The 27,265-nt window shown below is 36.1% G+C and overlaps 1 protein-coding gene across 1 annotated transcript; it reads left to right on the forward strand.

The window, feature by feature from the left end:
• Positions 1 to 3,918: 3,918 nt before the first annotated feature.
• Positions 3,919 to 25,461, forward strand: LOC122315853 (probable magnesium transporter NIPA2). The gene is made up of 9 exons (XM_043132103.1): positions 3,919 to 4,219; positions 4,417 to 4,622; positions 4,887 to 4,943; positions 8,034 to 8,124; positions 8,261 to 8,421; positions 10,414 to 10,541; positions 10,627 to 10,764; positions 22,504 to 22,596; positions 25,006 to 25,461. Exons 2-9 carry the CDS (start codon positions 4,496 to 4,498, stop codon positions 25,177 to 25,179), a joined length of 969 nt encoding a protein of 322 aa, XP_042988037.1. The 5' UTR covers positions 3,919 to 4,219; positions 4,417 to 4,495; the 3' UTR covers positions 25,180 to 25,461.
• The last annotated feature ends 1,804 nt before the right edge of the window (positions 25,462 to 27,265 follow it).

The following is a 27,265-nucleotide window of genomic DNA, read 5'->3' on the forward strand; positions in this document are numbered from 1 at the left end:
TTCCAGGAAGGCTAATCACAGATAACATCATACTTGCATTCGAGACTTTACACATAATGAAGACCAGATAGAAGGGCAAGAGAGGCAGCATGACTCTTAAACTTGACATGACTAAAGCATATGATAGAATTGAGTGGAGACTCTTGGACGCAATTATGAGAAAGCTTGGTTTTGATGAAAAATGGATAAACTTAGTCATGGAGTGTGTTACGACTGTATCATACTCTGTGTTGGTGAATGGGAAGCATGGAGAGAAGTTGAAACCATCAAGGGGTTTAAGGAAAGGGGACCCCATTTCCCCTTACCTTTTGATGGGGTCTAAACGAGAATGGTTCAAAGATCCATTGGAGAAGTTGAAAGAAGATGAGAGAATCAAAGAAACATGGTGGATTAGCCTTCGGAGATTGGAACAGTTTTAACATGGCACTACTGGCCAAACGGTGTTGGAGACGATAAAAAAACCCCTCATCTTTGGTAACAGTTATCTTAAAAGAGAAGTGCTTTAAGCATGCACAGTTACCTAAAGCAAAATTAGGGGCTAGGCCATCTCAGTTGTGGAGAAGCTTGCTGTCAGCAATGGATTTGTTCAAAACTGGGATGATTTGGAGGGTAGGTGATGGAAAAAGGATCAGAATTTGGGGTGATAAATAGCTGCCAATGAATTCTCATAGCAGAATATATTCTTCAGTGAAAGTATTAAACAAGGAGGCAAGGGTGTGTGAACTTATTGATGAAGAAACAAGGCAATGGAAGGTTAGCCTTGTAAATGAGATATTCAGCATGGAAGAGGCAGAAGCTATAAGGAATATCCCATTAAATATGACTGTAGCTGAAGACATAAAGATATGTGGCACAAGTGAAAAATGTATTTTTTCTGTTAAAAATGCCTATCATGTAGAACTGAAAAGAGAAAGAATAGTTAATGGGGGAGTCATCGAGCTGTCATGAAGAATAGGTAGATTGGCAGTTATAATGGAACCTTAAGAGACTTGGGGCTGTAAAACATTTTATGTGGAAGGCTGCTAATGAAATTCTGCCAACAAGGGATAAATTACGGAAGAGGAAGGCCATTGATTCAAATTTATGTCATATAAGAGAAGAAAAATCTACAGTTCCTGTACTTTGGAAGTGCCCTGTTGCAACAAATGTCTGGTTTAAGACTGTAAAGTCTATTCAGAAGATGTTGATAGTTGGCATTGATTTTATGACTTTGTGGCAAAATATCACTGAAAAATTGAAGCCAGAGAAAATTGAACTAGTGGCATGTGTGATGAGGAGGCTTTGGCACAGGAGAAACTCTCTGATTTTTGAAGACATATTTGAGAATCCAAGATAGTTATACTGTTCTGCTAAACAAAGGCTATTGGAGTACCGGTCAGCTCAAAACAAGTTGCAGGTTGATTTACAGTAGCAGATCTCAGTAAGACAAAAAACTAGATGGAAGAAACCAATAGGAAGTATTTTGAAGGCAAATTGGGATGCTGTTGTGAATTCAAATGAAAAAATGGGAGGTATTGGTGTGATTATAAGAAATGCAGAAGGGGAAGTATTGGCCTCATTATGTGACACTGTCAAGGATTGTTCAAAACCAGCAATTGCAGAAACTGTAGCAATGAGGAGGGTTCTGACATTCTGTATTGAGCTAGGCATGACACAAGTATGTTTAGAGGGTGATGCTCAGATGTTGGTCCAAGCAGTTATAGGTAAAGAAGAAATATGCACTGAGTATGGAGTTTTGATTGAAGATGCTAGAAGAAAGCTTAATGAAAACGAACGGAAAGTTAACTTTGTCTACAGAGAAGCTAATTCAGTGGCTCATACACTTGCAAAGTTAGCTTTAAACATAGGAGATGAGAGAGTTTGGTTACCGGATTAATGTCCTAGTCAAGTGTTTTCTTCAGTTTTGAGGGAAAATGATTGTAGAGAGCATTCTAATGAATAATATTATAAGTCAAGTTATGACTTAAAAAAAAAAAAAAAAAACGTAAATGAAAATTTTCTTTTTCCCTAATTGGGAGGGTTAGAATATGCGGAAATGATCCTTTTTTTTTTTTTTTAAACTTTATTGATTTTGGTGTTATTTTTATTTTATTTGGACCGACTACAAATATGAACATGTGCACTTTTCTTTACATTTATTTTATGTTGGGATTATGAGTTTTTGAAACATATATATAATTTTTGTTCTTATACTTTAAGCTCCAAATATATAATCCATTAAACACACGCTCGTATATTTTGAGAGATAATGTGAAATTAATGAATTTAAAAACCAATTGAATTAATAATGCATGAAATTTGATGGAAGAAGTGATATTGTCATTCACATGACACATAAATAGGCAATATTAAATAAATAAATATATTAACAATGCAGTTTTCTGTTTTTTGAGGAAGGTGAGGAGTTTTCTTGGTTAGTACAATGACATCCACGTGGCCTTTTTTAAAAACCAAATAGTCATTAAAATATTTTACATAAATAAATTCAAAAATGATCAAATTGATGTAATTCGATGAGACATGTTAGATTATAATTTTATATTATAAAATATATCTAACGTATTATATAAAATTATATCAATATATAAATGTATTTTTATAATATCTCTTTACTGCTATAACTCTTCTAAAAAAAAATACACTTTTGAGTCTTCAACAAATGCAAAAGCTATATCCCATGTGTTTGTGTTAATTATTTCAATTTTGTATTATTTTTTCAAAAACAATTATTAGATGATTATATAAAGAAAAAAATTAGTTACAAGCATAATTGTGTATTAATATATACACCAATGTAATGTGATTGGTCAAAAAATAAATTTTATTAAAAATAATATTAATTTAAAATTTAAATATGAAAGAATCAGTATTAATACGCAGATTAATACATAAATTTACTTATACGTAACAAAACTTTTATATAAAAAGTCTTAACGATGTAGCATCATTGAAAACACCTAAATTACAAAGGAGGCAACCAATATCTCATATTTTAAAAAGTGGATTCTATGGTAATTTTTAAAAAATTAATTTTCCTTTATTTTTGTGGATAATTAGATTTTGATAAGATGTTTTAAGTTGAATTTGAATGATTGTCAATAATCATTTTCGTACCAAATTAGAGATTAAAAAGATACATACTTTTCGATAGCAATCAAATTTCGAATCTCTTATAGATAGAATATTTTTCGAAATTATCATAATCAAATTATTATTTATTAAACAATATTAAAACTCATTTTTATTTAAATTCTGTTACACACAATCATTTTTATATATTCTATTGATGTGATTGATTAAAACAATTATTTTATATTAAAAAAATGATGTAATCAATCACATTAATAAACTATATAAAAAATATGCAAAATTACTACGCATAGAGTTTAAAAAGGCATATAATCCAAATAAATTTTGTTTTGCTTATATTTTTCTGAATACATGCAATTTTGCATTAATTTCTATGCATGCATGCATGCATTGTCTCTGTCAAATATATTCTCGATTTATTTTGTTGTAAAATCATATAATTAATATTCTTATAAATTTGATAATATTATATTTGGAAAAGTAAAATTTCACAACAATAAATTTATAAATTAACGTGATTTTGTGTGATATATTAGAATTTTATAAAATAAAAATAATTTTATAATGTGATGTACTTAATCAACTGATGTCGGTTTATAAATTTATTTTTATAAAATAATTTTATAATAAAAGTATTTATCTTATATTTATTATCTTCAGAAGATCTTATTTTAAAAAATAAAATTTATAGGGAGGGAGAGGATGGAGAAAAAAAAAAAAAGAAATTAAATTGCACGTATATATACCGTGGGAAGTAATTAAAAAGAGAAGGGTAAAAATGGGGAGAGAGGACAGTGGCAATATTAATAATTTAATATGAGGCTTTGAAGAGAGGACGCGGGATGCGGAAACGCTCTTTTAAACTCTGGTTTTTATGTTTTCTATTCGTTTCTGATTAGAGAGACTACAGAGGCTGATGCAACGGACTTTCCGTCTACTCTTGCGCTATCTCTCTCTCTCTCTCTCTCTCTCTCTCTGTGAAACGCAACCCAAAACCCATCAAACTTCTTCATCCAACACAATCATCCCAGAATTCAATCTCAAAGCGAACAAAATACTTACAGTCATTTGTTGAAATGACGGACGGGAGATTTTAACCTCCATTCCCATTTTGCAGGGTGCCAAGAAGGTGCAGTTCTGGTTTCAAATGCATTGTTTCGATTATTCCTTCTTTATTTCATTCTTAACTTCTTTTGTTATGCTTTTCCTCGTTTCTTTTTACAGTTCCGCTTTTTATGCTATACAACGCGTTGAGCTCAAAGAGTAATATCTTTGAGATTCATATGTGCACCTACGTTTGGCTTATATCAGATTTGATGGATGCAGGGACTTGGACCGGATTTCTTGGCACTGCAAGAATTGGAAAATATTATATTTTCTTCTCTATATATTTTTTTTCTGGTCAATGGGGGTATCATCTGACAATGTGCATGGACTTGTTCTGGCTGTCTCATCAAGCATTTTTATTGGCTGTAGCTATATCATCAAGAAGAAAGGTCTTAAAAAAGCTGGGGATACAGGAACCAGAGCAGGTTTACTATCCCTTCTGTTGGTTTTTCTTTGTCTGTTTCATTAGTTATTTGTAATGTTGATGTTTACGTTACCCAAAAATAGAATTGAAACGTATATATACTACATCCATGAGTACGCAGGTATGTGTGTAATTTTCTATGTTTTGTGGGCTTATATGCTCGATTTTGTTGACAATTGAATAAGTACTCTTTGCCCGAGAAATGATGGATTTCGGTTGATTAGTCTTCTGATTATTATTTAATGCTGGGCTCTAATATGATCAGGGTCGGGAGGTTATTCGTATCTGTATCAACCTTTGTGGTGGGCTGGAATGGTAACTAGTAAGTAATTCTTAAACTTCAATTTTGATCAGCCTTCCAATTTTCACTCGCACTTTTCTGTTCGATATTTCTCTCCATTTTTTTTTTCCGGTATTTTTTTTCTTGCTTTGTGTTTAAACACTTCATGAAATTGGATTTGTGTTTGAACACTTCATGAAATTGGATTCCGAATATTTGTAATTTTTATGGTAGGGAACTTTCTCATCGACATAATAAACGGCATGCCAATAGATGAAGCTGATTGGTGAACAGAGATAATGCTGTAATCTCAAGTAGTTGTCATTTAGTTTCTTCTTATCACCACATTTTCATTTATTTATTTCGTTTTATGTCCTTTAAATGTTTGTCATCTAAAATCTTAGTTTGTCATGAGATATCGTAGCATAGACAATTCTAGCTGTTGCATTCAAAAGCTTGAGATGATAGCTACGCCTCTATAACTAGATGGTTTGTCATAAAGGCCTATAGCTACACACAAGGAAAAATTGAAGATGAAGTACAATAGTAGTGAAATATATTGAGATCTAGCCCCAAATACACTCAAAGCATTACTCCATTGAGCATCCTTTAATGTCAAAAATGATTAGGCTACTCCTTGGCGAGGAGAATTACATTGGGCGGCCAAAACCCAATTGACCCAAAGCCCTACTTACGGGTTATCACCCTTTTATATAAGAATATGCTTTCTCCTCCCGTACACTATATATTTATTCAGATGTATAGTGCTCTGATTATCGCAACATACAACAATCATTTCCTGTTTTAAACTATATTACAAAACAAATATCTCAATGATTATCTAGAAATAGCAGCTATAGGCTATAAATTGGCCTTCAGCTTATCACCTTAGGAAATAGAGTAGAGTGGGGAGAGACACTAACTAGAACTGAGAAAGGCAACCAATAAGGTTACAAGCAATATGAACCACATCACTCTAAAACCATTTGGGAACCACATCACTCAAGTCACATAATAAAGGATTTTTTTTTTTTTTAATTTAATTTAGCCCCACTGTTGTGGTGTGTGAAGACATGAGGTTTGTTGAAAAATTCATTAATTCATTTATTATTTAAGTAACAAAGGAAGTAGATTCATATTTACTAGTAGGGTCCAGTGCAAAATCTGAATTTGGCATTCAAATTAGTGTTTATTTCCTTTTTTTTTTTTTTAAATGGAATTCGAAAAAAGCTCAACTCATTACTTTGTAAAAAAAAAACCATGTAATACAAGAACAGTTACCCACAAATGTCCTAAAATATGAGATTATTTTATTTAATATAGGTTGGTCCTCGTACATAGGAAATAATTAATGCAGTAGGATTGGAAAAACGATAATATTTACCAAGTTGTTAGCTTTCATGAGCTAGCAAGGAAACTTGTACAAGGTTCATAATATGATGATTCAAGATATGTAGGGAAGGTTGACTAAGACGCCGGTGCTACTCTAAACAATGATAATGAAGATGTGAGAGTTTGAACTACTGAAAGCTTATAATCAAGAAAATACAGGCCACCAACTTGATGCCCTGTACCAATCTTCCCATCTTGAGATCAAGAAAAATACATGGGGGGTAAAAGCTCATTGAAGATTTTGTGTAATCTTGGAAATGGAGAAAAAAACTGATGGGAAAATTAGGAAACCTATGAAATGGAAGATAAGAAAATGGAATCATTGAGCATTGTTGAGCTCATGCCTTGTAATTTTTGCCGGGGAACCATTCGACAAACTGGGAATATGTTCCTTGGCTCTTGAATTGATGATCCATGGATGTTCGGGCAAATAGAAAGATCCCTATAATAATCCACCAAACATTTACTGCAACTGAAATGGGTGCAACCACTCCTAGTGTCACCCCGCACAAGCACCTTGGCAGGCACAGCTGCTGGGTCTTCTAGTGGAAACAATGAGAGATTCCTAAAAGAGATGACTAAAACAGATTTCTCACCATTATGATCAGAACTCAAATGAGACTGCATACTAAGACATAGCAGACTTGGTGATAAACCTGTTGTGTTTCAATGTTTTGAAGAGAGGCTTGCGATGTCAGTGTTTGGAGTTGCGTTAGACTGATTTTTGTGAGTGGTTTGTCTGATTTGTCACTGGTCATCAACTGTGGACTGTGTGTATAATGAGAAGGATTTCAATTTAGTGAATGGTATTTTATTTTAGTCCTCTTTTTGTGAAGAATGGTCTGTCTTGATTAACTCAAACTTTGGATATTGATTTTGCACACATTAATATTTGCTAAGTAACATTACTAATGAGAAGTTTTAGGGTAACTGAAAGATCTGGCTAATCTGCGCTTTAGATATCATAGTCAGCAATAAAAAAAAAAAAGATTGAGACCCTCCTGAGCAGGAGGTTAAAAGGCTCCCAAGAGACCCCAATCTGAGCGAGGAAGGCATCGAAAGGAGACCCTACAGGTGGGTTGCTCCTGACCGATCTCTGGTCCTTGCGAGCAAGGCATTGCGGTGAAGGTGACAAATTTGCTGGCGGAGAGGTCTTTTACTTCGGGGATTAGTCGAGAACCAGAGCCTTATCTAGGGTAGTGAAAGTTCTTAGATACCTCGTCATAAAAAAAAAAAATGATTGACAACATAGGTACAGCATGTTACACTAAAATGCAGGGACTCTATGGTGGAAAGAGTAAATATTACAAATAGAAACATCAGTTGGACTCTCAAGTAGTATAGAAGATAGAAACAGCTTGGCTACTTCTATTTGGGTAATTTTGATAATCAAATAATCTGCTTAGGATACTTTGGATAATTTTTTGACATGAGTTTCTAGTTTGCTTTCTAAAGTGCGACTTTCTACCAAAAAGCCATCAGCCTGGATTTATATGTCTGTGCCATGATCAGCAGCATTAAGGTTTTCTTACACTTGACTTCCAAAATCCAATAAGTTCTTGCTTGGGGAAATGATTTCATCTTTGTTGCTACATTTTAATGATGAGTTAAAAACCTAGAACATCACTCCTAAGCGTTACTCTTGTATATGACCCACGTACTTGGGCTATTGCCTATTCTTATGATCAATAAAATCTTATCTACCAATCAAAAAAATGACGAGTTAAAAACCTTGTACAGTGATTGTAGGTGAGATAGCAAATTTTGCTGCTTATGCGTATGCTCCTGCAATTCTTGTAACTCCATTGGGAGCTTTAAGTATTATCTTCAGGTATGCCTTATTTTATGTTTCGTTTAGTGCATTCAAGAGAAACTCTTGATTCTCTAGATATTTCCTACTACTGTGTATGTGTATGCATAGGTCTGCGTATGGCTGTAAAGAATACTAAGAAAATATCACCATTCAGTGCAGTGCTAGCTCATTTTATTTTGGAGGAGAAACTGCATATTTTTGGCATGCTCGGATGTGCTCTCTGTGTGGTTGGTTCTGTAACTATTGTTTTGCATGCTCCTCAAGAGAGAATAATTCATTCTGTTAAGGAAGTGTGGTATCTTGCTACAGAGCCAGGTATGTGAAAAGTGATACTTCAATTGGTTCACTTCAATATTTTCAGAATTTACCAAAGTAAATTTAAGGATGATTTTTCTAATCTATTGGATATGTTCTGTTTGGAGCCTTCTGGTTATTTTGCCTGTGTAGGTAGTGTGCATAAGTTCTGTAGAATGTTCTTTCCTCGGTATGTTGATATGTACTGCTTAAATTTGCTTATTGATGGCGTCTTGTTATTTTAAAGGGAGATGCTAAACTTCTTTTGCTGTTTTTTATAGGTAAAAATAACTTTATTAATGAGAATCAAATAGGTGTTGCCCAAGTACACAAGGAGTGTACAAAAGAAAACACCTACAACATTCTATGAACCAGAAAAAGAAACAAGTAAATCATGAGCACTAGTTCCATCAAGTACAATAGCAGAAAACCAAAGCAATAATGTGTGCACAAAAAGCCGTTGAAGTTTCTCCAAAGTGCGCTTCCTATCTTCAAAGCATCTATAATTCCTTTCCAGTGAAATACACCACATAAGATGCAAAGGAATCATTCTCCAAACCGTGGCAACCAGGAGGCAACCTTGAAGACCCATTCCAACACGCTAGGAGATCCACCACCCTCCCTGGCATCACCCATGCAATACCTGATCTACTGAAAATCTCATCCCAAAGCGCCCTAGCCAGCTCACAATGCAATAATAAATGATCCACAGATTCACCATTCTTCTTATACCTGTAGCATCGATCCATGACAATAAGAACACACTTTCTCAGATTGTCCACACTCAAGATTTTACCAAGAGAGGCAGTCCAAATATAGAAAGCAACTTTGGAAGGCACCTTACCCTTCCAAATACACTTCCGTGGAAAAGAAGTATGCCTCTGGGAAGTCAAGACCTCATAAAAAGATTGAACAGTGAACTTCTTGCTCCCATTAGGCTTCCAAATCATCCTATCCATCTCAAAACAGCCAATACTCACAGCATACAAGGACCTGAAAAACTCAGAAAAAGTTCCAATTTCCCGATCATAGGCATCTCTAGTAAGCTGAATGTTCCACTGATAAGAACCATTGGTATTGACCAAAAGGTCCAACATTTAGGTCTCCTGATCAAGAGCTAAATGATCAAGGGAATGAAATGCCACCTTGAAAGTGAATCACCACACCAAGTATCATGCCAAAATCATTCTAGATCCCTCTCCAACTGCAAAACAAACATGACTAACAAAACTATACCAGCCCTTTCTAATATTTTTCCCATAAACCCACTCCATACGCGCGCCCTAATCTCCTTAGAGTACCAACCCCCAAGCACTTCCATGCTTGAAGTCAATACCTCCCTCCAAAAAGAGTCCCTTTACAGGTGGTACCTCCACAACCATTTCCCAAGAAGAGCTTTGTTAAACATCCTCAAATTACAAACCTCTAATTAACCATTAGAAATTGGAGAGCAAACTTTGTTCCAACTGACGAAATGGAACTTGGTCTCCTCCCCAATTCCAACCCACAAATATTTTGCTTTTAAGACCATGATATCATTTGACTATTACATATTAATAATTTAAAGTAATGGTGTCCTTTAACTTGCTATATACAGAATGGTAAGTATAAAACCAAATATATAAAGCACATGCAGAAGTTTAGGAATCAGCTGGTGAAGACAATGTGGTTCATCATAAATCAATATATTTATGGTTTGTTTAGGCCATGAGGCTTCCTTAAAATTGAATTCCAAGTTCTTGGTTTATGGATAAACATATGAGTTGAAATTCCAAGTTCTTAATGTTGTCTTCAACAGCTGATTCTTAAACTTCTGCATGTGCTTTATATATTTTGGTTTGCGCTTACCCTTCTGTGTATATAGCTATTCAAGGGGCACCATCCAATGTAAAAGTTCTGTTGAAGTGTCCAGCTCAAACAATATTACATAATCATTTGGGGTTTGTGCATTACCATATGATGCCATGACCGCTTTGGGTTCACTAAACTTACAACAATTTTTGTAATTGACAGGATTCATTGTCTACACATTCATAGTTGTGGTTGCGGTTGCTGTTCTCATTTTCCGGTACGTACCACGCTATGGGCAAACCCATTTGGTGGTGTACATTGGAATTTGTTCTCTCACGGGCTCTCTAACGGTCTGTTTATTATCTTTTGAAGCTCAGTACACAATTTGAGTTTGACCTCCTCCTAGTTCTGACGTTCTTCCTTACTTGTATGTAGGTTATGAGTGTGAAAGCAGTGGGGATTGCTTTAAAGCTTACATTTTCAGGAATGAATCAATTTATTTACTTCCAGACATGGTTTTTCACAATAGTTGTGATAGCATTTTGTCTTCTGCAGATCAACTACTTAAACATGGTAAACTTTCAAACCTCGATTGTCAAGGCATATACAATTAATTTAGATACCATATCTGCAATTAGTCTTTGAGATATTGCCAAAGAACTTCAGGATTGCCTGATCCTCAAAACCTAATATTAACTGTTATCCAACCACTTCTCCAAGGTTCCTTTCCTTGGTGACTTCTATCATGCTTGAGTTATACTAAAAGATGAAAGATTCAAGTCAGTTAAAAGTTCTTTGTTTGTTTGGCGTTTAGGCTATGAGCCATCTGTACTTCTATGCATAAGGCATGGCTGTTCAAAACCTTTTATCCTTCCTTTTATGTTCTTCCTAAGTCAACAAAGCCTAAAAATATAATTTGCTTGCTGATTTCTGCTACCATTTGCCTACTTGCCCAGGATGTCTAAAAACTACATGTAATAACCCAAATTTACAGCTTCAAATTGTTTTAATTATGAAAGAAATAAAAAATAAAAGAGAATACTAAGAATATCATGTGCCAAAAGATGCTTCAAGATAGTGAAACTCATATGTTTTTTTTTTCAAAATGCAAAATGTCAAACTTCGAATTCCTATACATCCTAAGTTCTCCATATATATATAACATATAATATATATTTTTAAATATTTACATATAAATGGGTCATACGGGTTGACCGGTGAACCTGTCGGGCCAACCTGGATCTAACCCAATTAATGGTGTGTCATATCTGGGTTGACCCAGATTGACCCAAACCCTATTATGCACAATCCTAACCCAATTATTTCATCTCGTATTTGTGTTGCCTTCATGGGTCGTGTCAAATATTGCCAGCTCTAGAATTACTTTTATTGGGTTAACTTAAACACAATCTGTTTAACTCGTTTCATATAAATGGGTTGAGCTGACTTGTATATTTATTTTGATTCAATTAGTATAATTTCATATAGAATACAAGGATAACTACATAAATCATTCACAATTTTAACTAGATTCATGATAAAATGTTTTATGATCAATATTCAAACCAATTTTTATAATCAATTTCCTTCGTACAGCCCATAGTGAGCCGTATGAGGGAGCTCAAGAAGAATCCTTAGCTGTTGTGGACAGTGGGTGTTCGTCAGATAAGGGGGAGATAGATGGGGAAAGTACGTTGATGTTGTTTGATCCTTGTAAATAGGGGTGAGTATCGGCCGGTCCGGACTGGCAAAACCGACCGGACCGGCACTGTTTGGACCGTACCGAACCGGACCGAGAGGATTCGGTCCGGTCCCGGTCCAATTTTTAAGGGACCGAGAGGATTCGGTCCGGTCCCGGTCCGGGAGTTTTTCACCCCGGACCGGACCGAACCGAACCGAATAGAAATTAAAAAAAAAAATTGTTTATATATATTATTTATATAATAGTTGTATATAATTAATTATATAATTATATATGGTATATAAAAATATTAATAGTCTAATATAGACTATAGTTATAATATGTATTAAATAACTATAACTACATAGAGTATTAGTAATAAGAGTATTACTATTATTTAATTTAGTATTACATATAGTATTACTATCATTACATATAGTTATTAGTTATAGTATTAGTACTAGTATAGTTATTAATACTAGTATAGTTATTAGTACTAATAGACTAATAGTATTAGTTATTAGTATTACATATAGTTACATATATAGTTATCACTATAACTATTATTACATATAGTTATTAGTTATAGTATAGTTATTATTACATATAGTTATTAGTTATAGTATTATTACTAATAGACTAATAGTATTAGCATATTACTAATATATATATATAATAGTATACTATATATATATTAAATATATTACAATATAATTACATAAGCATTAAAAAAAATGTCATTAGATAAAAAAAAAAAAAAAAGTCAACCTTGGACCGAATGGACCGACCGGACCGGACCGAACCGAATAGGACCGAACCGAACCGGTCCTGAGGGAGTTCGGTCCGGTCCAGGGTGGGAAAACCCTGGACCGAATATGTTCGGTTCGGTCCACAAAACCTCCCCGGACCGAACCGAACCGGACCGAACTCCCCCCTACTTGTAAATACTCAACAGAGGGGGAGGAGGTTGTAGGAGAGGATCCTACCCCAATAAGTATGGTTCCTCCTATTGTTTCCTTTGATTGGGTATTGAAAAAGGTAGCAGATCTTCAAAGTTGTATGGGGATTTCATGTGAGGGTTATGAAGAGCAGTTTAAGGCTCTGATTATAGCCATTGAGGTAGGACAACATGGTGCAGGGTCAAAAAGAGGTAAGGAGCTGAAGAGGTTAATGTGGTCCATTAACTATGATGGAAAGTGGAAAGGAGGGGAGTGTAGGTTGTGGAAGAAACAAGGGGAGGGCTGGAATAGTTGATAAATGAAGCCCAAAATTTTGAGTTGGAATGTTAGGGGGCTGAATGAGATTAATAAAAGCCCCGAATAAGAGCTTTATTAAGGCAATGGAAGGTGGACATCATTTGTTTGCTGGAAACAAAGTTGAAACATATTGATAGAAGAATGATTCGGAGCATATGGAGCTGCTAATATATAGGCTGGACATACTTACCCTCGAAAGGGGTCTCGAATGGAATTTTGGTTATGTGGGATAAGAGGGTGGTGGAGAACATCGATGAGTTTGTGGGGGAATTCTCGTTGGAGTGTTTCTTTAAAAATTCTGATGATGGTTTCCTATGGGCTTTGCTGGGCTATACGGTCCTAATTTGGATAGTGAGAGGCGGATGCTTTGGGACAAGCTTGCTGGTCTATGTTCTTCGTGGGAGGCTCCATGGTGTATTGGAGGGGACTTTAATGTGACAAGATTTTCGGGTGAAAGATCCCCCGCCGGGGGGGGGGGGGGAGGGACCACAAAATCAAGCTATGGTGGATTTCTCGGATTTCATATTTGAGTTGGGTCTTATGGACATACCGTTAATGGGAGGTGAGTATACTTGGTCTAATAATCACACATGATCAAGACTGGACAGATTTCTCATTTCTTTTTCGTGAGAGCTACAATATCCAGATTTAAGTCGCTCCTGAGGATATGTTCTGATCACTTTCCTGTAAAGATAGACTGTGGTGGTGGTATTCAAGGGGGTAGAAAGCCGCTCAAGTTTGAGAATATGTGGTTAAAAATGTAGGGGTTTGTGGACTTGATTAGGCAATGGTGGAATTCATACTTATTTGAGGGCAATCCAAGCAATGTAGTTGCTGGAAAGTTGAAAGCTTTGAAGAAGGATTTGAAGACATGGAATGAACAGGTATTTGGTGATGTAACCTTACAAAAGAAGAGTTTGTTTCTAGAGTTACTAAGTTTGGAGGGTGTAGGGGATGAGAATAACCGTAAAAATCAAGTAGTTTCTGAATTAGAAAGATTGACTCTAGAGGAGATTTGGTGGAGGCAAAAGTCAAGAGCTTTGTGGCTTCGGGAGGGTGATAAATGCACAAAGTTTTTTCACTGAGTGGCTAATGCACATAGGAGGTTTAATTCCATTGAGTCCTTGAACATTGATGGAGGAGCATCAACAAATCGGGTTGTGATAAAGGAAGATGTGGCTGGCCATTTTGAACATCTGTTGTTGGAACCTCATGCATGGAGGCCTACCGTAGATGGCCTAGCCTTTGAGGCCTATGGTTTGGTTGGAGAGACTATTTGAAGAGGAAGAGGTACAACAAGTAATCAAGGGATAAATGCACAAAGTTTTTTTACCGAGTGGCTAATGCACATAGTAGGTTTAATTCTATTGAGTCCTTGAACATTGATGGAGGAGCATCAACCAATCAGGTTGTGATAAAGGAACACGTGGCTGGTCATTTTGAACATTTGTTATCAAAACCTCATGTACGGAGGCCTACCGTAGATGGCCTAGCCTTTGAGGCCATTGATCAAAATAGTATGGTTTGGTTGGAGAGACCCTTTGAAGAGGAAGAGGTACAAGAAGTAATCAGGAAAATGAATAAAGATTGTTGGAATACATATTGGCTAATCGGATGTTGAGTAACACAAGAACGAGTACCTTTTCGGAGAGCAATAGGTGGAGATTCTGAAGCACTGAATAACTCAGGGTCTGAAGATGGAGACAAAGTTGGTGGAGGCAGGGGAGCTGGGGTCCGTGAGCGACGCGAGTACACCTGTAGAGGGACGAGAAGGCACTGAAGGAGGTTGGGTAATAATGGGTGACTGTGGAGGAGAAAGAGTTAGAGTAGGTAATGGTAGAGGATCACACTCAACAACCGAAGACGTGTCTGAGAAATAGGGTATGGACTCAAAAAATGTGACATCAGCACTTGTGAAGTAGTGTCGAAGAGCAGGACTATAGCAGCGATATCCTTTTTGTATTCGGGAATAACCAACAAAGAAATACTTAGTAGCACGTGGATCAAGTTTATCAAAGCCTGGGCCAAGATTATGAACATAGCAAACACACCCAAAGATTTTGGGTGGAAGAGCAAAGGTTGGCAATGAGGGAAACAAAATGGAGAAGGGAGAGGAGCCATCGAGGACAGATGAAGGCATACGATTGATAAGGTGACACGCAGTAAGAATACCATCACTCCAAAAACGTTTAGGAACATGCATGTGCAGTAAAAGAGCTCGAGTTACATTTAACAAATGACGATTTTTATGTTCAGCCACCCCATTTTGTTGGGGTGTGTAAGAACATGAAGTTTGATGAACAATTCCCTTATTGCTTAAGTAAGCAGCAAAGGCATTAGATTGATATTCTTTAGCATTGTCAGAACGCAAAACTTGAACTTTTTTCCCAAATTGAGTTTTAATTTCTTTTCGAAAGACTTTGAATATGGAGAGGAGTTCAGATCTTGCTTTCATCAGAAATAATCATGTCATACGAGAATAGTCATCAACAAATGTAACAAAATATTGAAACTTGTTTGATACAATGTTGAATGGTCCCCATATATCAGAATGAACCAATGCAAAAGAAGAAGATGCTCGATTATCAACTCGAGGTACAAAAGACACACGGTGGTGTTTACTAAGTTGACATGCTTCACAAGGAAAGGGAGACACATTTCCAAGATCCCTAACTTGATGTTTCAAAAGAGAAAGGGATGGGTGTCCAAGACGGCAATGCCATTCAAAAGCGGAGGAGAAAGTGAGGGCTCGAGTGGGTGACTGCTCGACGTCGAGGTAATACAGACCACCAGCTTCATGCCCCGTACCAATCTTCTTCCCCGTCTTGAGATCCTGAAAGATACATACAGAAGGAAAAAATGTCACAGAACATTGAAGGTTTTGAGTGATTTTACTAATGGACAGTAAGCTAAAGGGAAAACTAGGAGCATATAGAACGGATGACAGGGATATAGACTCAGTGAGCTTGGTGGATCCAATGCCTGTAACTTTAGCAAGAGAACCATTAGCAAGAGTAACACTCTTGGGAAATGACATAGTACCTAACTCAGATAAGGAATGAGACAAACCAGTTAAATGTTCATTAGCTCCTGAATCGATGATCCATGGATTTTGGGTAGACGAGACAAGACATGTGGATGCTGTACTTGGTTGGGTAAGAGTAGCTTTGGAAGATGAAGCCGCTCGTGTAATTAAAAACTGATCATACTCATCTTTCGATATGCTGATCATCTCTGGAGGCAAGTTGGAACTCGTTGCCTGTGATGTAGAGTCTTGGCAAATGGCCTGATTAGCAGACCCAGATGGTCTCCCGTGTAGATCCCAACAATAGTCCACCGAGTGGTTAGTGCGACCACAATGGGTGCACTTACGAGATCCATGACCTCGAATACGGTTACCTCTGGCATCACGTCCCCCACGTGCACCTCGACCACCTCGGCCTCCATGCCCACCAGGAGCAACATAAGAGGCAACTAAAGCGGATCTCTCATTACTCTGATCAGAAGATAACTGAGATTCAGGTCCAGATAATGTGGCTCGCTGGAGTCGGGAGAACACATCAGGAAAGGATGGGAGCTGTGGGCTTGCCAGAATTTGCGAGCAAACCGACTCATACTCAGGTTTTAGGCCAACTAGAAACCGAACAACGTTGAACTCTTCACGTTCTTTTAGCATAATTGAAACATCAGAAGTGATAGGTTGATAAATTTTGAGTTCTTCACATATGCCCATCACTTTAGAGTAATACTCTTCTAGACCCAAAGCACCTTGTTCCAATCCAAAAAATTGTTGACACAACTCATAAATACGAGTTGTGTTTCCAACACCCGAGTACATTTGTTTGAGATGCCTCCATATCTCTTGAGCAGTGTCAAAGTGTACTAAACTAGCACAAATATTAGGTTCAATACTAGTCAACATCAAGGAGCAGATTTGAGCATCTTCTTGCTCCCATTGAGCAAAGGTAGAACTAGTTGACTCAGGCATTGAATCAACCAAGTGGGTACGGCGAAGACCCTTACCTTTCAAGAACATTTCAACAGATTTTGACCATAGTATGTAATTCTTTCCATTCAATTTCACTGTAGTCATAGGCATGTTAACGTTTGGTGAATATGGATCAAAAACGAACAAATACACGCTGGAAAAATAGAAACCAGCTTAACAACCCAAATCTCGGATCTGTATGGGTCAAAAACAGTCTGGAAAAGTAGAATTAGGACCTGAACCGGCCTGTATCGGGTCTGTTTCGGCCCTATTTCGGCTGTATCAGCCTGTATCGGCCCTGTTTCGGCCTGTATTGGTCTGAACCAATTCTATTTCGCCGGAACCGGCCTGTATCGGGTCTGAACCGGCCTGTTTCGGCCCTATTTTGGCCTATTTCGGATTCGGGCGTATCGGATTCAAGAATGAATCAGAAAATGCGAATAACTTATTCCTAACCAGGAATAAGTTATTCCTAACCCTGATGCCAAACAAGTACTATTCCAGATAGGAATAGGTTCTTGTTCCAGATTGGGGGCATGCACAACCACGGATAAGATAGCAAAACACACCAGGAATAGCCAAAAACTTGTAGCCAAACATACCTGGACTCTTCCTCCGGCCGGGGATACACAGTCCTTCCGGCAGCCGATGGAGACGAAAATTCACCGGAGTGGACAGAGGACGCCGGTGACCTCGATTCCGGTGTCCATTACCGGAGATAACCCCTTATGTCACCGGAAAAGCACTTCGAAGGGGCTGCCGGCCGAAACTTCAGGCAAAAAATTCACAGCACCACCAACAACCAACTACAACCACTAGCACCCGCCGGAAAAACACCACTAACCCGTCGTACAACCACAACCGACCACTCACCTCTCTGATACCATGTAGTCGATAAACAAGAGAGAGAGAGAAAACTGTATTGTGTTTTTATTAATGAATAATCAACTATACATATACAAGTAGTGACCATTATACCCTCACACTATACATTTAATTACAATATGTATTCCAACAAAGATAAAGCTCCAGGCCCAAATGGATTCACTATGGCTTTTTTTTTTTTCAGACTTGTTGGGAGGTGGTGAGAGAGGATTTAATGCTGGTTTTTTAGGAATTTTTCACCCATGGAAAATTTGATAAAAGTTTATATGCTACTTTTATTGCTCTAGTCCTTAAAAAGGCTGGTGCAATAGAGGTATAAGATTTCAAACCAATTAGTCATGTGGGCAGCGTGTATAAGATACTTTCAAAAGTTCTTGCTATTAGGACTAACACAGTCATGGAGAAGATTATCTCTAAATCCCAAGATGCCTTTGTGAGGGGGAGACAAATTCTAGACTTGGTTCTTATAGCCAATGGATGCCTGGATAGCAGAATCAGGTCGGAAGTCCTAGGTATTTTATGCAAACTTGATATGGAGAAGGCATACGATCATGTTAATTGGGATTTCTTGATATATATGCTGAGTAGATGGGGTTTTGGCGAAAGATGGAGGAAGTGGATAAGGCATTATGTGTCAACGGCTCGTTTCTTGGTCTTGGTAAATGGTAATCCCGTGGGCTTCTTTAATAGTTTGTGGGGACTACGACAAGGAGATCCATCATCACCCATTTTATTTGTCCCGGTAATGGAGGCTCTAAGTAGAATGGTATTGACGGCAGTAGGGGGAGGATTTTTTTTAGGCTTATCAGTGGGAGTCTGGGAGATACATATGATTCCACCGTTATTTCTCACCTCTTGTTTGCAGATGACACCTTGCTGTTTTGTAAGGCAAGTGCAGGATATATCCAATCTTTGAAGGCCATCTTACTTTGTTTAGAAGCAGTATCCGAGTTGAAGATTAATCTTGCTAGGAAGGAGATATTTGCGGTTGGTGAAGTAAGCAATATTAGAGGATTGGCTAACATTTTGGGTTGTGTGGTTTCTTCGCTACCTTTGAAGTACCTTGGTCTTCCTTTGGGGGGCTTCTTTCAAAGCTAAGTCAATTTGGGAGGGAGTGCTAGAAAAATTTGAGCGTAGGTTGGCCCGGTGTAATTATCAAAAGGGGAGCGGATCACACTTATCAAAAGTACTTTATCCAACCTTTCCACATGCTACTTATCCTTATTTCCTCTTCCTGCTAGCATTGCAATAAGGATAGATAAACTTCAATGTGATTTTTTATGGAGTGGTATAGGAGATTAGTTTAAGTTTCATTTGGTGGGGTGGGACAAGGTTTGTTCTCCTTTGAGAGACGGAGGCTTGGGGGTTCAGAATGTGAGGGCTTTTAATATGACATTATTAGGTAAATGGTTGTGGGGTTATAATTGTGAGAGGGGAGCCTTACGGAAAGACATGAAGTATGGTAGTGAACGGGGGGGTTGGTGTACTAAGGAGGGTAGGGGGACTTATGGAGTGGGGCTATGGAAGTATATACGGAAATGTTGGTGCTCTTTTCCTAGTAATGCTCAGTTGTGTTTGGGGGATGGTAGTAGGATCAGTTTTTGGAAGGATATGTGGGTGGGAGACACGGCTTTGAAAGATGCTTATCCTACAATTTTTAGTATTGCACGGGAAAAAGAAGTCACGGTGGCTGATTTGAGGGTAATCAATCAAGGTTCACAGGAGTGGAGCATTAGCCTTACTCGGGATGCGCATGATTGGGAAGGTGGAATTTCTCAACTTTCTGTATAACACTTCTATTGCTGCCACAACTGAAGATGTGATTGTATGGAGACCTTCTAGAAAAGGGAAATTCTTGGTACGCTCTTTTTATTATGCTATTACCATGCAACAAAGGCACAATTTCCCTTGGAAGAATATTTGGAGGAGTAGAGCGCCCACCAAGGCTGCATTCTTTGTTTGGACAACAGTTATAGGGAAGATTATGATCATTGATAATCTTAGAAGATGTGGCCTTATAATAACGAACTGATGCTGTTTGTGCAGAATTAGTGGTGAAACAGCAGACCATCTACTTTTACATTGTGAGTTTGCCCGTGATATATGGAATTATTTTTTCAGCAGAATGAGAACAACATGGGTAATGCTAGGTAGGGTGGTTGAACTATTAGCAAGTTGGAGAGGGATCACTGGGACAAAACAGATCGCAGCCATGTGGAAGATGGCTCCAATATGTATTTTTTGGTGTATTTGGAGTGAAAGAAACGAGAGACATTTTGAGGATCATGAATGTTCTTTGGAAGAGTTTCGGAGTTTTTTCTGAAAGACTTTGTTTTTGTAGGCCATTGCTTTAGATTTGAATGGTCTCAGCTTCCATGATTTCTGTGTAACTATTTCTAGTTCTTAAATAAGTGTATGCACATGTATACTTCCAGCGTATTTGGGCTATACCCATCTTCATATCAATAAGATAACTTATTACTTAAATACTAATATTCATATTACATCCGAAAGAAACCATAGAGGCATATAAAACTAAACAATCATAGAACTTGAAAATATACTTTATTTGTGTTATATGGATTGTTTGTGGATTTCGCTCGTTGACCCGCAGTTGACCTACTTACTAGTCATGTCTTATCGGGGCAACTCGTTTTGATCCAAACCCATTTATATCAAATCCAAACAAGTTTATTTCATGTCATGTTCATGTTAGGTTCACGAGTTGTGTTATATATTGCTACCCGTAAAGCCACATTTGGGCCCATACTCCAAAAGGACTAATTGATACAATCAGAACCCTTGGAATAATTATAAAGGGCAAGAATTTTTTCCTCCAAAGCAGTGTGAGATTCTATTCACCTCCATCTTATATGTAATCTGGAGTATTACAATCTCCCCCCTTAAGCCATCAAATCATCATAGATGGCATGACACGAGGACAAAGGCCAAGAACTATTTGTAATAACCTAATGATGCCGGGGTAGAATGAGAATTATTTTGATGGCTAGCTAAACAACGGGAGCTAGAGATTGAGATTGAGATTGAGAAACAGAAATCGAGAGAGAAATCTGAGATAAACTTTGAGATTAGGGTTTCTTTAGAAAAATCGGAAAAAATAATCTTCTGCCATCTCAACATTATCAAACTCGGATTCTTCTACATCACCTAAGGAAGGCCCAAGCCACATAAGGGCTTATACTCCAAAATGACTAGTCAATGATACAATTGGAGCTCCTTAGAATCATTGTAAAGGGCAAGAATTCTTCCTCTCAAGTTGAGGGATCCCATTCACCATGTTCCTATACACAATTTGGGACATGAAATCTGTAACAATTGTGCTCCTGTGAAAATCCAGCTGATTATCCTTGCAGTTATGAGCCATTGTCCCTAAAGTTTTAGATAACATTAATTGAGGTTACTTTGTCCAATATTTGTTTCAAGAATAATTTTATTTGAAAGCTTTTACACCACATACCATTCATGTAACATAATTTGATTTGGAAGATAAATTTTAAAATATAAATCTTACAAATCAAATTATGCTAGTGGATGGTGTGTTGTATAAAGGCATTCAGATAACACTACTCTTTGTTTGAAAGTCACACCTCCCACATTATGGAAAACATAATTTATTATTATTATTTTTTTGGAAAATTACACTTATTGAAACTACCTCCACTTTTGCACTGTGACCTCCAAACTACCAATTTCCACGCTTACTAGCCCAATTTGAAATTTTGGTTGCAACATACACTTCCGAGGTCCTAAAATGGTCAAACTGCCCTTACCTAAGACTTAAATTTCCAGGTTGCCCTTACCTGTGTTGCTGCTTCTTTATTTTTATATATAAGTTAAGGGTACTTAAGATATTTCAGTTTTAGATAAAGGGCAGTTTAGAAATTTCAGGCCCTAGGGATGCATATTGAATCTGAAACTTCAAATCAGGGTGCCAAACCGAGGTTACATGACAAAATGAGTGGTAGTTTGATAGTTTGAGAGGGTTAAAAATAATCTTCCCTAGTTTTTCTTTTATGAAGGGTCCAATGCTCTTGTTTTAAGAATATACTCTTTGGTTCTTTGAATAACAACTTCAGCATACACTTCTTTCTTCCAAGATCTGTACCTAGAATTTAATGTTCATATTGTTCCCCACTAAAATAAATAATTTTTGTTTATAAATAAATAACTCAACAACCCTCAATTTAGGACATCACACTTTGAAGGACCATATCATTTTCGTTCCCGCCCTTACTATCGAACTATGGACAAAAATGTTAAAAATCATCATGGCATTCCAATGATCCGTAGCCTGCAGAACAAAATCAGAAAGAAGTAATACTTTTGTTTACAGTTTTTACTTTCATTTCCCATTTTTATTTCTGAATAAAATTTTGCATTAATATTTTGCGTTAGATGTGTTCATCCTTTAAACTGCTTCAACTTTCTCTAATTATGCAATTAGGAGATGCTTAATATATACTTTGGATCCATCTTTGCAGGCTCTGGACACCTTTAACACTGCTGTTGTATCTCCAGTTTACTATGTCATGTTTACATCACTCACCATTGTTGCCAGTATGATCATGTTTAAGGTGATTTGATACTCATCCTTCAATTATCCTTGGAATACTTGATTTTTCTTAAGCTATACCATTATTTTTAAATGCTGTAGATCTATTAGAATTCATTTGGTAGTTTTATGTGAATAAAATGGTGCCCATCATTTTGGCCAATGCATAGAAAGGTTGATATTTGCCATACAGAATATGGCCCTCATGATTTATAACCATAACCATGACAGTACTAGAGTCATATAAGATCTCTTTAAATGATACTGTTTAAATGAATGCCGACTTGAATTTATGAGGACAGATGTTATTGAAAAGTTTTTAGAGAAAATAATACAGCACTTATTATGTTTACTGTATATCCAAATATGGGAAAGTTTTAATTCTGCCAAACTGTTGTGGCCAATTATTGTCATGCAAGTCCTTCTGTCTTTGTTTCTGTCGGAATCTTCCATGGTAAAAAGCTTAATTTATTTCCTCCATGCAGTAATGCTTGGGAACAGCTTCTAAAATATTGTGCTCAGGGTACAGAAGATTTTGGGATTTAGGAAGAAGTTACAGGAATCTGAAACTATTTTGCATGAACTTCAAATAATGCAGATGCATATCAAAGTAAAGAAGGAACATTGTATTTGCAAGCCAGTGCAGAGGGCATACCCCCTGCACTGCCGGCATGGTAGGATTTAATTTGTAAGAGAATTTAATTTTTAACTTATCATGCAAATCAAGTTGAGAGCTCAGATAAACTAAGAGAACCACTATTTTCTTTGTTCCATGCCAGATTCATGGGATGGAGTATTATGACCGTGAGTAATATTACTGATTTCAGTTTTGAGTCTGTAGTTAATCAATAGCTCATTGAGGAGTTTTGCAGAAAAAATAGTTAGAATCCTGATTCCTCAATGACTTATAGAGGCAGACCTGTTACTGTTAGTAGAGTCCAGTGAAAATAGAAGAGATCATTCCAAGTCAAAGTTAAAAGAGCAAGTAAAAAGAAGGTGCTCGATCTATGGTAAGCATGTGAAATTGTGTACTCCGGATGATGATAATGAGTATGAAATAGGTGGAATTGGTGATGACAGAACCAGTATACCTGAGACTTTTGAGTATTACTTACATCATTATAGGTGTTCTTATATTCCTGGCAGCAAAATGCCTTCCGCCATTTGGAAAATTTGATGTAGTTACAAACATTCTAGAGAAAATGATCTGTTTACAACTTTCAAAGGGGTGTTGGTTGCAGTGAAAGCACTGAAAGGAGTATCGCTAGGTGACATGCACTTATTTAGATAGAGATACCATGGTTGAACACTAATGGTTGGTCATATGCACTGATACTTGAGAATCTGAAGTTAAATCCCTTGGTGGTTGGAGCTATTTTTAATTCGTTTATCAGTAACTTCTATAAAAAGGTTTTGTTTTTATATGCCCAAAAGAAAATGTGACGATTTTTCACGTTTTAAGATACTTAATGCTTCGATAGATAACTGAATGGTGAAGAAGATCGTGTGTCTTGTTACTGATATTGAAATCAATATACCACCAAGCAATATAAAAATGTTTTGTTTTCAGGCAGCACGCAGTTCTCAGTGCAGCAATAATAAAATTTTGAGGCAGAATGTATGGATCTTACAAGAAGTGTTGCAATTTTGTAGCAGAAATTCGATGCTTAGGATATTAACGTGACTTGTTCATTGTTAATCACTCATCCACTATAGCACTTAGCCATGAAATGCCTATAGAAGTCTGGCCTAACTAGCCTTCGTGTTATTTTGTTCTACTGGCATTCGGTTGGCAAATTTTTTCATTCTCAAAGTCTAGATATCTAAAGTGGATTCTATATCCAGATGGAACATATGGCGGGGTATAGAGTGTAAAATCCTATCTACCATAAGAAGTATCATCGGCTGAGATATTGTGTTTGATGAAGATCAGTTACAAAAGCAGTAATTGATAATATGCTTGAAATAGAATATTTTATAATTTTCAATATATGCCTATAAATCCTTCTAGGATTGTAAATCTTCTTAGGATTGTGAATCCTAGTCTTTGTGAACTTTGTAAGTTTTTGTGTTGTTCTCAAGAGCTAATTTAAGTTTTTAGAGAGAGTGAAATTCATTTTATTCTTTTCTTTTTAATTTTAGTGGAAATGAAACACCGTGCTTCTTGCCCTCGTAAATGCCTGCAATCTTGTAGAATCATGATAAACTCTCTATCTTGCTTCTTGATTTTCTTCTCCTTTGCTATTTCTTTCTTGTGCATGCTTGGTAGATTCTAACAAAAAGGGTTTGGTTTCTTAATAATTTTGCGACACTTAAGGTAATCTTGAGTGTTTATGGGATTTTCTTTTTGTTCATCTGTTTTTTCTTGGATTTGTATGCTTTTTAATGATCATAATCTGGTTTCTCCTCTTTTTTTTCGTTACAACTGCAGGATTGGGACTCACAAGATGCATCACAGATTGCAACTGAGTTGTGTGGCTTTGTCACAATATTATCAGGGACATTTCTCCTTCACAAAACCAAGGATATGGGAAATAGTACACCTGTACAGCCCCCTGTTTTTACAAGCCCAGGCCACCGCAGTTCGAACTCCAATTCCAGATAGACCCAAATATTGAAGTATAAGTAGCACCATAGTCATCTTTTACGTATGTTCCCTCTGTAAAATATACTTTTGGACTTGAATGAATCTTTATGTCAAAGACGAGAATGAGGAATAGGTTTTTAGCAGATGCTTCTTAAATTGTAAGCAGTATGTAAATCAGTTTGATACTTATCAAGACAGAAAAAAATACATGTAAAGCTTATGACATGGCAACATTATTTTTTCTCCTCTCTTAGGAGAGGGGGCAGTGAGGAAAGGAAAAGAAAATATTCATCTTGTCAATGGGAGAATGTGGTGATATTTTTACTTAGCCTGGTTTGGGTAGTGAAATCTTCTTAACTCATCTAAATATTACAACTTTCTCAAACTTCCAAATAAAATATAATAAAAAATTTAATTTTTTTCAAATTTTAAAATAAAAATAATATTTTAATAATATTTTATTCAACTTTTATTTTATTTTATCTTAATTTACTATTCAAACCAGGCCTTAGTTACAGTTTCTTTTGAATTAGTGTTTTGCCTTTTTATGTAGTCTTAGCATGTGACCTGTTTGGCAAAGATATGGCTGTTCATATTCATCAAGAGAAGAAAAAATGTTCACACTTCTAGTTGAGCTTTTACAAAATTATGCAAGAAAATCGTTACAATAAAGGTAACGAATCCCGATGCACACATGATGATTGGTTTGAAGTATGTTAAGGTTGGCTTGTCAATCAAACATAGCTTTAGTCACCAAATATAAAGTATAAGGATTCGTTTGAATATTTAAAATATTTCAGTATATTTGTGAATAATAATAAAATAATTTAAATTAAAATATTTTATTGAATTTTTAAAAATAAGAAAAATAAAAAATTGAATAAAAATATTATAAAATTTAAAATTTGTTTAAATATAATTTCTTAATCTTATTTTATTTTAAAATTTAAAAAAGTAATATTATTTTTTGTATTTTATTTAAAAGTTTGAAAAGTTTATAATGATTAGATAAAAAAATTGAAAATTAGAAGTATTTTATATTTGAGTAATGCGTGAGAAGAAAATATCTTTAAATACTTGAAAACAGTTGTATTATCAATGTTAAACCTTCAAATAAAAGAAAAATCCTAACTCAGGGTGCAGTTCGACAAATTCTACCAAAAAGGCTAAATGTCTTTTTTTTTTTCATACATATTTTATATATCCTTAAATATATATATTTTTAAAAATTTATAACATCATTAAAATACTTACTTAATTATTAAATAATAATAAATAAAAAAAGAGTGTAGACGCTCTCGAGAACCAATCTCAGCGAGTTTAGCATTGTTGAAATCCTAATACAAAGGAGTTTGCTCCTTCACCTTCTGCAGACTCTTGTGAAAAGACAACTTTGGGAATAGGCTGATGAGTTTCTACCTAAACAACAATGAGCAGTAGATACCAACCCTTAGTAATACCACAGCTTTGCTTTTCAATGGAAAATGTGGCAAGGGGAAATGATCAAACACTAGTCTTTTTCTACTCAACTACATCTATAGAACAAATACAACATATCTTTTACTTGATTAAATCTATAATAATTTGTCCTCCTCATCCTTGGGAAGTGCTAACATAGAAAGATAAGTAGATTTTGGAGGATCTACATCAACAATGCCCAAAAAGAGTCAAAGACGATTGCACTGGCATGTGGACCCATGCGTCGGGCAAGACAACACGTGGACCTCACACACTGTTTTGATGTCAAAAGGTAGTACATCAAACCATTTCCAGAGTTAGATGAAAAGGAAAAGGCAAGTAAAGCTGGAAATATATATATATATATATATATAAACATAGGGAGGGAGAAGAGGAAAGGAGAACGAAGGCAGAATGCTCCTCTCCTGTGAGAAGTATTAAAAACAAGCCAAGATTTTTATTAATAAAGAACTCCTCTGTTTGAACAAATATAGAAGTTTCATTTCTTGAAACAACAAAAATAACCTTTTTGTTTCTTGACTCAAAATAGAATGCTCAAGATTTACAATAGTCTCAAATTAATATCAGCTATGATCACAAAATCAACAATATATCAACTCAAATCAGAATACCAATATATATAGCA

Source organism: Carya illinoinensis, chromosome 1 (genome assembly GCF_018687715.1).
Source record: "Carya illinoinensis cultivar Pawnee chromosome 1, C.illinoinensisPawnee_v1, whole genome shotgun sequence".
Taxonomy (NCBI): domain Eukaryota; kingdom Viridiplantae; phylum Streptophyta; class Magnoliopsida; order Fagales; family Juglandaceae; genus Carya; species Carya illinoinensis.